Source organism: Anguilla anguilla, chromosome 12 (genome assembly GCF_013347855.1).
Source record: "Anguilla anguilla isolate fAngAng1 chromosome 12, fAngAng1.pri, whole genome shotgun sequence".
Classification (NCBI taxonomy): Eukaryota; Metazoa; Chordata; class Actinopteri; order Anguilliformes; family Anguillidae; genus Anguilla; species Anguilla anguilla.
In genome coordinates this window covers 41,387,713-41,401,638 of record NC_049212.1, presented here as the reverse complement: position 1 = coordinate 41,401,638, position 13,926 = coordinate 41,387,713, and the positions used below count along the sequence as shown (strand labels likewise).

Genomic DNA, 13,926 nt, shown 5'->3' with positions numbered 1-13,926 from the left:
GTTGTGCAGTTCTGTAGTTACAGTCGTCAGGTCCCCTGTGCCTGTCCTTTTAAGTCGTTATTTTAATGTTTTCTTAGGCTGTGATTTGTATGTATTTAAAGTCTCAATTTTAATGTAATGTTCTGCACTGATGACAATGGGAATTTCCCTTTTGATGATTAATTATCTATATAAGCATCATCATCACATTTTGCATGTGTTATTTTTCTTTTGTTTGCTCTCTCAGGACTTCAGGTCATTAGGCAGATTCGAAGAGGACTGCGATTAGCTGGCAAATCTCAAAGGGCATTTACACAATCCAGATATAAAGCCAATACGGCTGTTGCTTTCTCTATGTAGTTAGAAACCAAATTAAGTCGTCAGTCCTTAAGCTTGAACATAAGGACATTTTATATTAATTTTCGAAATATGAAGGTATGTATGTTAATTTCAAGAGCAGTTGGAGGATTTCAGCCTTATAGATCGTTGTAATTTATTCAAACGACAACCATTGTGAACATGTAATTTCCGAGCTTGATGATTTCGGAATAGGAAGCCTACAAGCCTACGTACCAACAAGCAGTCTGCTTATTGCTGATCGCCTGTACTTTTCCTGTTTTCGATTCAGGAGAAATCATCACCGGAAGAGCCGATGCAAGAACATCTCGAAACCTCCACGGCGTTTTTTACACGTCCGCTATAAAAGTACCATGGGGAATTCAACTGAAATACTGTTTTTTCTACAAGGACTGAATGAGACAGTGTCAAGCAAGCGCACATACTTTATCCTCATTCTTCTTGTTTACATTTTTACTGTTTTAGCGAACCTGACTGTGATTGGGACAGTTGTTTTGGAGAAAACGCTCCATGAGCCCATGCTTGTATTCCTGTGCAACTTGTGTATAAATGGTATACTTGGTGCCTCCATATTATATCCTAAAATATTGGTGGACCTTTTATCTGACTTAAGTGTTACTTCGTATAAAGCGTGTCTGGGTCAAATTTTTCTAATATACAGCTACGCGTACTGCGAATGGGGTACGTTAGCAGTGATGGCTTACGACAGGTATATCGCGATATGCAAGCCGCTCAATTACCACTCCATCATCACGCCTCAGAAGGTGATGAAATTACTGTTATTAACCTGGCTTTCATCCATCTGTGAATCAGTTGTTGTGGTGGGCATGATAGCCAGACTTCCCCTCTGTGGATTCAACATCGATAAGCTTTACTGCACTGCCTGGGACGTGGTAAAGCTGTCGTGTGTGGACACCTCTATCAACAACATATTCGGGTACATTCTCATGGTTGTTCAACTTTCGCTAGTAGTGCTGGTTGTGATTTCCTATATTTATATCATCAGAGCATGTGTGCGATCGCCGAAAGAACGAAGTAAGTTCATGCAGACCTGTTTGCCCCATTCAATCGCTCTGTCCAATTTCTTAATCGCACACGGGTTTGACCTCATGTACACGCGCTATGGTCCCACCGACCGTCTGCAGGCTCTCCGCAATGTCATGTCCCTGGACTACCTCATTGTTCCACCCATCCTAAATCCCCTAGTTTATGGCCTGAAACTGAACCAAATCCGCCGGAGAATCTTTAGAATGATAAGTCAGAAAACACATGCTCTAAAGTGAATGTTTGTACTTTGTTCAGGCAGGAAAATCAATATCCGCCTACAGATGTTTTCATAAAATGACAACAATACAATAATTATTCTAAACAGCAGAACTAAATGATTCAAAGATGCCACACAGTTTTAGATATTACCGGAAGTAATATTAGCCTATCTTGTTCTAGTGGCCTGCTTTGGTTTACATTATGTTTTTTTAGTTTCACGCAAAACTTTGCGGGGTATGGGTTGCGATGCCTGGTGTATGAAAACATGGCCCTTATAGTACATTCAGAGCGGGAAAACCCAGACAGATGCAAACTGGAATGAGTCACTTTTTTATCCCGTGTTGAGATTGCTATTCATATTCAAGAGAGTAAAAAATGTTGATTACTTTTTAGGTTACAGTGATAAAAATAATTATTAATGTTCCTGTGTTTTTCCAAAATGAGTCTTTCTCTTAGATATTTACAAAAATATCATAAGGCAATAAATATATAGAACAGTGTTTTAATGAGGTCTGTTGTTATTTAACTTTTTGAATTCTGCTTTTCAGTCGTTGTTGGGGAAACCTAGTCTCTGCTATCATTCTTTTCTCTCTATCCTATGACGCATTGTGCAGACAGGTGCAGCCACCTCAAGGCTAGATGAGGTAATCAGCGGAAAGTTTAATTAAATTAAATCACAGTGGAGACAAGTTATTGGTGGACACATTCTATGAGCGTGCCCAATGTGTCAGGATTCTGATTGTTGCCAATTAAAGATGGATGTATCAGACAGTTCAGGACTGCGTCCTGGACTGCCCTTCAGAAGCTCTCCCTGTGTGCTCATTGGTCAACAAATATCACTTATTGGACCAGCCATTGCCATCTCATCCTTGGGGTTCCTAGACAAAGAAATGGTAATGGCAAGCATATGTTTTTTTTTTCTGTAGCATTTATTTTGTTTCACATAAACTTTTACCTCGGTGAGTAAAGCATTTTTGGTTTGCAGTAGTTTCAGAGACTGTTCAAACTAATATTTCGGATTATAAATTCTAATAAAAATGATACTTTAACTACAGTGAACATAAACTGTCATGGATCTGCGTTTTCCCGTCTGTGTTTCCTTGTTGGGCCGCCAGATGGCGGCACTTCTGTTTTGGTAAATGGTAAATGGACTGCATTTATATAGCGCTTTTATCCAAAGTGCTTTACAATTGATGCCTCTCCTTTGCCAGAGCAGTTAGGGGTTAGGTGTCTTGCTCAAGGGCACTTTGACACACCCAGGGCGGGGTTTGAACCGGCAACCCTCCGACTGCCAGACAATCGCTCTTACATCCTGAGCTATATTTCCCCTGTTTTGTGTCCTCTTTAATTGTATTATTGTTTCCAATTATCCCATTATTGTTTGCTGGGTGTCTCGTTTTCCCTTCCCTCTCTGTGGCCTGATTGTTCATTGTGCCCTCCTGTGTCTCGTCTGTGTCTGCCTATTTAAGTTTCCCGTCTCCTGAACTCAGTGCTGGATCCTTGCTCGTTGTTGGTTTGTTGTTGATTGTGTCTGGTTGTGTTCGGTCGCGCATGTTCCTGTCTTGTGTATTCCTGCCCACGTTCTGGTTCCCTTGTGTTTTTGGATTTTCTGCTTTTTCCTTGTTCCTGTGTTTTTTTGAAGTTTGTCTGTGTTTTTGAGAGTTGCCCTGCGAGGCCTTTTGTTCCCTTTTTCTAAAGTAAAGTCTTTTGTTCTGATCTTTTGGAGTTTTGAGTTTTTCCCCCTCCGCATTTGGGTCCTAACCCACGCACGCACCGTGACATGAACAATCAATAAGAATCTAAATGTAGATTTTAAAAATAATTCAATTGTCAGTCATTCATTACTTGCAATTTCCATATTTATACTATATATTAATTATTTTCCTGTAGTATTATCTATATAAATCGAATGCAGACACCACATAATTTATGGAATTGTTATTTGAGAAAACTGATATTGAAAAGAGACTGAATTAAGGAATTGGTTATGAGAGGGGACTGAATTGAGGGAGTAATGGACAGAATTTATTTGAGCGAATTTATACTAAAAGATTTACATTGCATTACGTTTATTTGGCAGACGCCTTTATCCAAAGCAATATACAATAAGTGCATGCCGAAGGTCATTGGCACAACTGCAAAACACAGGTCTGATAAGGTACGATACTCATTATGTAACACTCACCCATACCCACAATAGAGTCCAGTTCACACAGTAAGCACAGGGGAGGTCGAAAAAGTTTTGGTAGGTCAAACTGGGAGACATGACAGCGAGCTACATCATCAATATAAGTGCTGGATGGAGATACAAATGTAACATGAAAGTGCTAAAAGAACAAGATAAAAGGATACAAGTGATAAGAGTGATCCTAGATTGGGAGTGCCCTGCAGAGTAATGACAGTTAGTCCAGGTGCAGTCTGAAGAGATGTGTATTCAGACCATGGCGTAAAATGAGCAGGGATTGAGTGGTTCACAGAGGAATGGAAAGTTCATTCCACCACTTGGGAGCTCGGATGGAGATCTGTGGTGGGGACGAGCGAGAACCTTTCACCCGGATGGCAGGGAGGGCAAGTTGTCTCAGTGAAACAGAGTGGAGTGGCTGAGCTGGCATGTAGGGTTGAATCATGACCTGCAGGCAGTGGTGTAGTGCTATTTTTTTTTCAGCGCCGGAGCGCAGTATTGTATGACGTCACCTTCAAAAGCAGCCAATTAGTCCAGATAAACGACAGGCTGCGCTGTAGGTGCCAGACAGTAGGTAGAATGAATAAAAAATTGAATACAATGTATCACTTCAGCGATCAACAGAATGCTACATTGAGATTAAGTGCAAGAAAAAGTAAAAAGATGGGATGGACACGTGTCTTTATAACGTTTATCCTGAACAAATGCAGCTAACTAAATACCAAAATCTCAAAACATGCCTGTTGAATCGGCTAAACGTTGTAAAACTCTCAAGGCATGGACGACAAGAATATAGTTGCATAGCGTTTACTGAAGTTAACTTGCAAAACACAACAGACGGAATCACAACGCAGTAATCATTAGGGACATGCTTTCTTCCTGGACGGCGCCATCTTAGTTAAAGTGCGCATGTTCCAGGCGCGCGCCTAATAGGCTCAAATGTGCAGGGAACGTGCACTGACAAACGTAACCCCAATACATCACACCCCTTCCCCCCCACTTTAGGCCTGAAAGCGCCGAGGATGAACTCGCTGGCGGGTTGGCCGTTGGGGTTGAGCAGGGAGAACTGGGAAATCAGCCACAGCTGGAGAACTGGGAGGCGCCTGCGGCAGGGGCTGAGTCTTTTCTTGAGTAGCCTCAACCTGTGTGAGGTCTGACACTGGCAAGCTTGTGTGATAGTATTCCAAGGGCCATTCCAGTACACCACTGGCAGAAACAGGTGCTGCATCAGGAGCTGGGGACATCCGTCCCCTGAGCTGGTCCACATGGCGTCTGTGCACTTGGCCATCTGCTGTTTGTACTCTGTACGACAGTGGTCCTGTAGCCTCCACGACTGCTCCCGGTACCCATTTTGGGCCTCCTCCATAGTGTCGCATATGTACAGCCTCTTTCCTTGAACTGCCACAGCGTACCTTGACTTTTACTTGCGGCCTTTTCTTGTTTTTCTTGCATTTCCGCCCCAAAATCTGGGTGAAGGCGATCAAGGGCCGTGGTGAGGTGGCGACCCATCAACATTTCAGCTGGGCTCTTTCCAGTGGCTGAGTGTGGCGTTGTGTGTTGGGCCAGGAGAAATCGAGCCAGCCGTGTCTGCCAATCTCCCTTCAGGATTCTTCCTAATGCCTCTTTCGTTGTTTGCACCATACGTTCCGCTTGCCCATTGGATGAGGGGTGGTAGGGCGCCACCGTTACATGCCTGATGCCGTTTCTTTCCATGAATCCTTTGAATTCCGCCGAGGTAAAAGCTGTGCCGTTGTCCGACACAATTACATCAGGCAAACCGTGGGTTGCCAGCAGCTGGCGCAGTGTGGTGATCACTGCAGCGGATGACATGGAATTCATCAACGCCACCTCCAACCACTTTGAATGTGAGTCCACCACAATAAGGAAGACCTTCCCCTGGAATGGGCCAGCGAAGTCGACATGAAGTCGGGACCACTTCCTTGAGCTCCACTCCCAGGGATGCACAGGTGTTCTCGGAGAGTTATGTCGTGACATCTGGCATGTAGAACATCTCTTCACCACCTCCTCCACCTGAGCATCTATGCCCGGCCACCACACGTAGCTGCGCGCAAGACCTTTCATGCGCACAATGCCGGGATGTGCGTCATGGAGTAGTGCCAGCACCTCCTCCCTTGCCAGTACTGGAACCACCACCCCATTGCCCCAGAGCACACAGTTCTTGTGAGCAGACATTTCATGGTGGCGCGAGAAAAAAGGACTGAAACGCTTGTCACTGTTTCCATCTGGCCAGCCCTGCAAGATCCATCTCAACACACGGGAGAGGACAGGGTCTTTCACCGTGAGGGCTGCTATCTTCTCAGCATGCACCGGAGCGTCTGGAACGGCCTCTAGCAGTAAGACCTCAAGCGGCTGTGGAATTTCCGTAGTGGTCGAAGGCAACGGCAAGCGGCTGAGGGCGTCTGCATTGGCCACCTGCCTGCCAGGCCAGTAACACAGCTCATACTGGTAGGCGCCCAGAATCAGACTCCACCGCAGCATGCGAGGGGAGAGGACCTGGGGCATCGGCTTGGAGTGATGCAGCAATCCGAGCAAGGGCTTATGATCTGTGTGGACCACAAATGGCCGGCCAGACAAGTATTGGTGGAATTTTTTGACAGCAAAGACGACAGCTAGTGCCTCCTTGTCCATTTGGGCATAATTTCGTTCTGTCGAGGTCAGGGTGCGTGAGGCAAAACACACAGGTGCTTCCCGGCCATCTGGCTCAACATGACTCATCAGTGCCCCAAGCCCATAGGGCGAGGCATCGCACACCAGCACCAGTGGCTTCTTTTCATCATAATGTGCAAGGATGCCATCAGCCTGCAGTAGCAGCTTAGCTTGCACATAGGCTGTTGTATGCTCTTCGGTCCATCTCCATGCTGCCGACTTGTCCAGTAAGCGGTGCAGCGGCTCAAGGACAGTGGCTTTATTGGGGAGGAAACAGTTGTAAAAATTCAGCAAACCCAGGAAAGCCTGGAGCTCGGTCTTGTTGCTTGGCGTGGGAGCGTTCCGAATAGCCGCCACCTTCTCACCCGTTGGACTTATTCCATCTTTTGTCACCCGAAATCCGAGGTATTCCACTTCAGGGACTGCAAAGCTGCATTTTTCTTTTTGGAGTCGCAACCCACTCTCGGCAAAATGGCGTAGCACCTCATCAAGGCGTGCATCATGCTCATCTTGTGTCCGGCCTGCAATGAGTGTGTCATCAAGGTAGGGCTTCACTCCTGGAATACCTGCTAGTAGTGTATCCATAAATCGTTGAAAAATGGAAACAGCTGTACACACTCCAAACTGTAAGCGCAAGGCATGGAGCAGACCACGATGTGTGTTGATGGTCAGTAATTCCGCTGCGTCATTGTCCAACAGGAGCTGTTGGTAAGCTTGTTTCAGATCCAGTTTCGTGAAAACCGTACCACCGGCTAGAGCTGCAAAGAGCTCACTCACAGTGGGTAGTGGGTAGACATCTGGCTTAACAGCTGTGTTGACGGTGCAACGATAGTCGCCACACAGCCTAAGGCTACCATCCTTTTTTGTGACTGGTACTATCGGAGTGGTCCACCTTGAGTGTTTCACTGCCATGAACACACCTTGCTCGACTAAGCGATCTAAAGCCTCGTCTACCTTTGACCGCAATGCAAAAGGCACCGGACGAGCTTTGAAAAACTTGGGTGCTGTGTTAGGATCCACTTCAATTGAGACAGGAGGACCCCGACAAGCCCCAAGCTCCTCAGCAAAAACTTCAGCATACTTTGCCAATATAGCCGCTGTGGACTGCTGGCGGACCTGGTACACACCTGTAACCTCTATGCCCAAGGCGCCAAACCAGTCACATCCAAGCAAACTGGTCCCGCGACCTTGAATCACCAGCAAGGGCAAGGTGCACTCCATCTTCTGGTATTTCACGTCAACAAGCACCTTACCTAACACGCTGAGGGGTGCACTCGACCACTGTTTCAGAACACAGTCGTCGCTGATTAATTGAGGGGTTCCTTCAGGCCAGAGGAAATGAAATGTGTCTTCACTTATCAATGAACAAGCGGCTCCAGAGTCCACTTCCATTTTCAGTTTCCTACTGTTGATTGTGACGGTGGCATGGTATGGCACTTTCTTCTGAGGTACTTCATGCTCAGTCACACAGTTGATAAGATAATTACCCTCAGTTTCCACACCTGGATAATCAGTTTGCTGAGGTTGCACTTCAACTACACACATTTCATGTTACCATACATCTCCTTTGTTAAGTTAATTACGGAATCTACTTTATTTGCATAAGAGCTCATTTCAAAATAATAGCTGAAGACAGATTTATTTCAGATTTTATGTACTCTCAGATGTTCAGTGGGTAAAAAGTTTTAACTTTCTATCTGATGACTTGAGGTGTTGCATTTGTAGATAATCCTCCTTCCTCATGATGCCATCTATTTTCTGAAGTGCACCAGTCCCTTTTTCAGCAAAACACCCTGTGGCACCGATCGGTTTGTGGGAGAGGTTCAGGGCAGTCTGAGGACCAAGCCTACTAGTTAAGTAGGCACACGCACCTAGAGTGTATCAGTAATTAATCCAGGTATTTAAAGTGTGCTTTCTGCCCAGTAGGGGTCTGTGACCGAGAGAGACATGAACCAAGAGAGAGAGAGGAACGTACTAGCAGCGGAAAAGGCTGGAAAGTGTTGTGTAGTTTCATTATTTTGTCTTTGTTATTTTACTTTGTTGTGTTGCTTTATGTTTACCCCGATCCTGTGAGGGTGAAGGGCGAAGCTGTTTTTGCTTGTTTTGTAGTGAATTAATTCCCTCTTTCTCCAAAGTGTTTAATGAAGTTCGGAATATCCTGGATTCTCGTATCTCTCTGTGTCAAACTCTTCTGTTCAGAAAAGCGATGTGTCGCAGTGTGTGGCAACATAGCTCAATAGGTAAGAGCGGTTGTCTGGCAGTCGGAGGGTTGCCGGTTCAATCCCCTGCCTTGGGTGTGTCAAAGTGTCCGTGAGCAAGAATCCTAATCCCTAATTGCTCCCAATGAGTTGATTGGTACCTTGCATGTAAGCCTTTCACTGTTGGTGTGTGTGTGTGTGTGTGTGTGTGTGTGTGTGTGTGTGTGAGAATGAGAGGCATCGATTGTAAAGCGCTTTGGATAAAAGCGTTATATATAAATCCAGTCCATTTAACATTTACCCCCACAACATGATGCTGCCACCCCCTTAGATGAAAAGCCTCACCCTTTTTCCAGTGATTATGAATACGAATATTGCAAGTAATCAATGACTGACAATAGAATTATTAAAAAAATCTATATTTAGAATCTTTATGATTTTCTATATTTCTGAATTTTCATTGGAAAAAAGTTAAATTATCATTTTCATAAGAATTTATAAACAGTAATATTAGTTTCTAAAACTACTGCAAATGCACAAATGGTTTACTCACCGAGGTACAAGTCTATGGGCAACAAAATAAATGCTACAGAAAAAACAAATATGCTTGCCATTACCATTTCATTTTCTGTGAACCCCAAGGATGAGATGGCAATGGCAGGTTCAATAAGTGACATTTATTGACCAATCTGCACACAGGGAGAACTTCTGAAGGGCAGTCCAAGACTCAGTCCTGAACTGTCTCATACATTCATCTTTTATTGGCTACAATCAGAATCCCCACAAGTTGGGCACGCTCATAGAATGTGTCCACCAATAACTTCTCTCCACTGTGATCTTCAAACACAACTTTCTACTGATTACCTCATCTGGTCTTGAGATGGCTGCACCTGTCTGCACAATGCGCCATAGGATAGAGAGAAAAGAATGATAGCAGAGACTATGTTTCCCCAACTGACTGAACACCAGAATTCAATAACTTAAATAACGGACCTCACTAAAAACATTGTTCTACGTATTTGTTGCCATATTATATATATATATATATATATATATATATATATATATATATATATATATATATATTAGGTGATATTCTAATCTAATCTAAGAGACTGACTAATTTTGGAAAAAATCCGGAACATTATGAATTTTATATGTATCACTGCAATTTAAAATGTAATCTACATTTTTTACTGTCTTGAATATGAATAGCAGTCTCAACACGGTGTAAAAAAAAAAAGAGACTAATTCCAGTTAGCATCTGTCTGGGTTTTTCCGCTCTGAATGTACTTAAAGTTCCATGTTTTCATACACAAGGAAACACAGCCCATACCCCGCAAATTTTTGCGTGAAACTAAAAAATAATGTAAACCAAACAAGGCCAATAGAACAAGACAGCCACATATTACTTCCGGGAACATCTAAATCTGTGCTACATCTTAGAACCCTTTAATCCTGCTGTTCAGAGATTGTAGGCTATTGTTGTCATCTTTATGAAAACATTTGGAGGGGGGATATTGATTTTCCTACCTGAACAAAGTACAAACATTCACTTTAGAGCACGTGTGTGACGGTACGGGTGCTGGGACCCAGGTGCAGAGTGGAAAAAACACGAAACTCAAAGGGGAGAAAATTAACAAAGACTTTACTTACAGAAAGGTAAACACACGGAACAGAAAAGGACACGAAGGGCAAAAACACAAACTCAAAAAATCTAAATAAGGCAAACAAACAGGGAACAGAAAGGACACGAAGGGCAAAAACACAAACTCAAAAAATATCTAAATAAAACAGAAAACAAGAGGAACTCACAAACATGGGCAGGGCAGAACACAGGCAGGTAGCAGACAAGGGCAGGTCAAACAAAACACAAGTCAGAACAAACACAGGCAGGTACATACGCTTGAAACCAACAGATATCGGGAACAAACACAGGCAGGTACATACGCTTGAAACCAACAGATATCGGGAACAAACACAAGGAACCAGCACCCGAGTCAAGGGAACAGAGAACTTAAATAGACAGGGGTAACAAGACACAGGTGAACTCAAAAAACAATCGAACCAGAAGGAGGGGATAAGACAGGTGGGAACAATGATGGGATAACGAGACAATGAAACAATCATACAATTAACAGGGGGGGAGCAGGACACAAAACAGAAGTGCCGCCATCTGGCGGCCCAACAGGGGAAACACAGACAGGAAAACAGGACCATGACAACGTGTTTTCTGGCTGCACATTCTAAAGATTTTCCGGCGGATCTGGTTCAGTCTCAGGCCATAGATTAGGGGATTTAGGAGCGGTGGAACAATGAGGTAGTCCAGGGACATGAAATTGCGGAGAGCCTGCAGACGGTCGGTGGGACCATAGCGCGTGTACATGAGGTCAAAACCCAATGCGATGAAGAAATTAGTCAGTGCGATTAAATGGGGCAAACAGGTCTGCATGAATTTACTCCGTTCTTTCGGCGATCGCACACATGCTCTGACGATATAAACATAGGAAATCACGACCAGCACTGCTAGTGAAATGTTAAAAACTATGAAAGTGTACCCAACTATGTTGTTGATAGAGGTGTCCACACACGACAGCTTTACGACGGCCCAGGCTGTGCAGTAAATCTTTTCGATTTTGAATCCACAGAGGGGCAGTCTGGCTATCAGGCCCACCACAACAACTGATTCACAGATGGATGAAAGCCAGGTAAATAACAGTAATTTCATCACCTTCTGAGGCGTGATGATAGAGTGGTAATTGAGTGGCTTACATATCGCGATATACCTGTCATAAGCCATCATTGCTAACGTGGTATATTCGCAGTTTGTGTAGCTGTATAATACAACAATTTGACCCAAACAAGCTTCATACGAAGTAACACTTAAGTCAGATAAAAGGTCCACTAATATTTTAGGATATAATATTGAGGCACCAAGTATACCATTTACACACAAATTACACAGGAATACAAGCATGGGCTCATGGAGAGTTTTCTCCAAAATAATTGTCACAATCAAAGTCAGGTTCGCTAAAAGAGTAAAAAGGTAAACAAGAAGAATGAGGATAAAGTATGTACGCTTGCTTGACACTGTGTCACTCAGTCCTTGTAGAAAAAACAGTATTTCAGTTGAATTCCCCATGGTACTTTTATAACAGCTGTATAATAAACGCCGTGGAGGTTCCGAGATGCTCTTGCATCGGCTTTTCCGGTGAAAATTTCTCCGGCATAGCAAACAGGAAAAATACAAACGGTCAGCAATAAACAGACTGCTTGTCTGCACATAGGCTTGTGGGCTTCCTATTCCGAAATCCCCTAGCGGATATTACGTGTTCACGATGGTTGTCGGTTGATGAAATTACAACGAACTATGAGGATGAAATCCTCCAATCGCTCTCGAAATAAACATAAATAATTTCATATTTCGAAAAATAATGTAAAATGTCCTGATGTTCAAGCCAAAGCGCTGAAAATTCTGTTTGGTTTCTAACTGTATGGAGAAAGCAACGCGCAGAAACATTGATCGTCTATGGCCACCGTATCGGGCTTTATATCTGGATTGTGTAAATGGCCTTTGAGATTTGACAGCTAATCGCAGTCCTCTTCCAATCTATCTAATGAGTTGAAGTCCTGAGAGAGAAAACGAGAAATATAACGCTGGCAAGAGTTAAATGTGATGATGATGATGATGATGTAGTTAATTAATCCTCAAAAGGGAAATTGACATTGTCACCAGAGCAAAGCATGACATTAAAACAGAGACTTAGAAGACATACAAAGCACAACTTAAGAAAACATTAAAATATCGTCTTTAAAAAACAGATACAGGGGGTCTGACAACTGTAGATTAGTGTAACTGTTCAACGCCCTTAAGTACAGTATGCATGTACTCTGCATGTATGAAAAGTGGTTTGTATAACGCATATATGTCCACAGTTCAGTACCTGTCGCCTGAGAAATATGACTCTTATGAGCATACAGATAAAATATGCATCTGTTGCATTGCATTAGGCCTTGTTTTAGACTGCTCTCAATGGGTGGGGTGGCGGGTGGTGGTGATGGTGGTGGTCACACATTTTGGGCGGGGGATTTTTTATTTACTGTTTGCCATACAGTTTACAGTGATGCAGAATTATAAAAGGCTGTAGAGTTACATGCGGTGCCCATTTAGGTTGTACTACACTGGTTCAGGATCTCTTGCTGTTACAGTGGGGTTTCGGTAAGAATACACAGAGTCCGAACATTCGGTTCATATTTTAACGACGTACAAAAAAGTACGACACGAGCACAATCCGGGGCTGTTATTATATTTGAGGGTGTGATTTGAGTGTATGAATTCAGGGTGTGTTTTCAGGGTGTGGTTGCTAAAAAAGATAGGGATATATACAAACATTATAAACGAAGTGATTATATGAAGGTGTAGCAATATACACATACAAATAAAGAAAGAGTATCTACTTAAGTAGATAAGATGCTCTGAAGATGCATCTTTTCAGACTGTACCTGGACTAACTGTCACTACTCTGCAGGGCACTCCCAATCTTTGGATAAAGTTGTCTGCCAAATAAATGTAATGCTATTTAAATCTTTTAGTATAAATTCTGTCATGTTCTGTGGTTTGTCTGTGTTTCCCTGTTTGGGCCGCCAGGTGGCGGCACTTCAGTTTTTAGTTCTGTCTTTTTACCCCGTTTAATTGTATTATTGTTTAAAATTATTATATTATTGTTTTTGGGTTGTCTCGTTTTCCCTTCCCTCTCTGTGGCCTGATTGTTCATTGTGCCCTTCTGTGTCTCGTCAGTGTCGTGTCTATTTAAGTTCCCTTCACCCTGACTCAGGTGCTGGATCCTTGTTTGTTTGTGTGTGCCTCTGATTGTGTTTCTGCCCTGCGTGTTTCCTCCTGAGAGTAGCTTCCTGTGTTCTTGCCCACCTTACGTTTTTACGTGCTTCTGGATTTTTGGATTTTCTTTGTTTCCTGAGTTTTGAAAATTTACTTTGTGTTTTTTAAGAGTTGCCCTGCGAGGCCTTTTGTTCCGGATTTGTTCGTTCTGTTTCTTAAGTAAAGTCTTTGTTCCTTATCGTTTGGAGTTTTGAGTTTTTTCCCCTCACTCTGCGTTTGGGTCCTAACCCCCCACACACCTGACAAATTCGCTCAAATAAATTCTGTCCATAACTCAGTTCAGTCCCCTTTCATATCCAATTCCTGAATTCAGTCTCTTTTCAATATCAGTTTTCTCAAACAACACTAATTTCATAAATGATGTGGTGTTTGTATTCAAT

The 13,926-nt window shown here is 43.2% G+C and overlaps 3 protein-coding genes across 4 annotated transcripts; 1 reads left to right on the top strand and 2 right to left on the bottom strand.

Annotated features, from left to right (window-relative positions):
* The first annotated feature begins 304 nt into the window (after positions 1-304).
* LOC118209095 (putative gustatory receptor clone PTE03) lies at positions 305-2,373 on the top strand. The gene is made up of 2 exons (XM_035384234.1): positions 305-414; positions 608-2,373. The coding sequence occupies exon 2, from the start codon at positions 690-692 to the stop codon at positions 1,617-1,619; it is 930 nt and encodes a 309-aa protein (XP_035240125.1). The 5' UTR covers positions 305-414; positions 608-689; the 3' UTR covers positions 1,620-2,373.
* A 1,700-nt stretch (positions 2,374-4,073) lies between these two features.
* On the bottom strand, positions 4,074-7,843 carry LOC118209186 (uncharacterized protein K02A2.6-like). The gene is made up of 3 exons (XM_035384345.1): positions 5,197-7,843; positions 4,785-5,086; positions 4,074-4,124 (listed from the first exon to the last, which is right to left on the bottom strand). Exons 1-3 carry the CDS (start codon positions 7,841-7,843, stop codon positions 4,074-4,076), a joined length of 3,000 nt encoding a protein of 999 aa, XP_035240236.1.
* A 1,948-nt stretch (positions 7,844-9,791) lies between these two features.
* Positions 9,792-12,134, bottom strand: LOC118210275 (olfactory receptor 2G3-like). Of its 2 annotated transcripts, none has more exons than XM_035386308.1 (2): positions 10,874-12,134; positions 9,792-10,213 (listed from the first exon to the last, which is right to left on the bottom strand). In XM_035386308.1, the coding sequence occupies exons 1-2, from the start codon at positions 11,789-11,791 to the stop codon at positions 10,202-10,204; spliced, it is 930 nt and encodes a 309-aa protein (XP_035242199.1). In that variant the 5' UTR covers positions 11,792-12,134; the 3' UTR covers positions 9,792-10,201. The 2 variants fall into 2 exon arrangements, with proteins under 2 accessions (XP_035242199.1, XP_035242200.1); XM_035386309.1 differs by having other exon boundaries at positions 9,792-10,219; positions 10,880-12,134.
* Positions 12,135-13,926: the final 1,792 nt, after the last annotated feature.

Bases quoted from the DNA above. Each gene is read 5' to 3' on its own strand.
- LOC118209095 (XM_035384234.1), top strand. From the start codon at position 690: ATGGGGAATTCAACTGAAATACTGTTTTTTCTACAAGGACTGAATGAG.
- LOC118209186 (XM_035384345.1), bottom strand. From the start codon at position 7,843: ATGGAAGTGGACTCTGGAGCCGCTTGTTCATTGATAAGTGAAGACACA. The intron at 5,087-5,196 runs GTACGCTGTGGC...ACTGTCGTACAG, and splicing joins GGCCGCAAGTAAAAGTCAAG to AGTACAAACAGCAGATGGCC. The intron at 4,125-4,784 runs GTGGGGGGGAAG...TCCCCACCACAG, and splicing joins TCGGCGCTTTCAGGCCTAAA to ATCTCCATCCGAGCTCCCAA.
- LOC118210275 (XM_035386308.1), bottom strand. From the start codon at position 11,791: ATGGGGAATTCAACTGAAATACTGTTTTTTCTACAAGGACTGAGTGAC.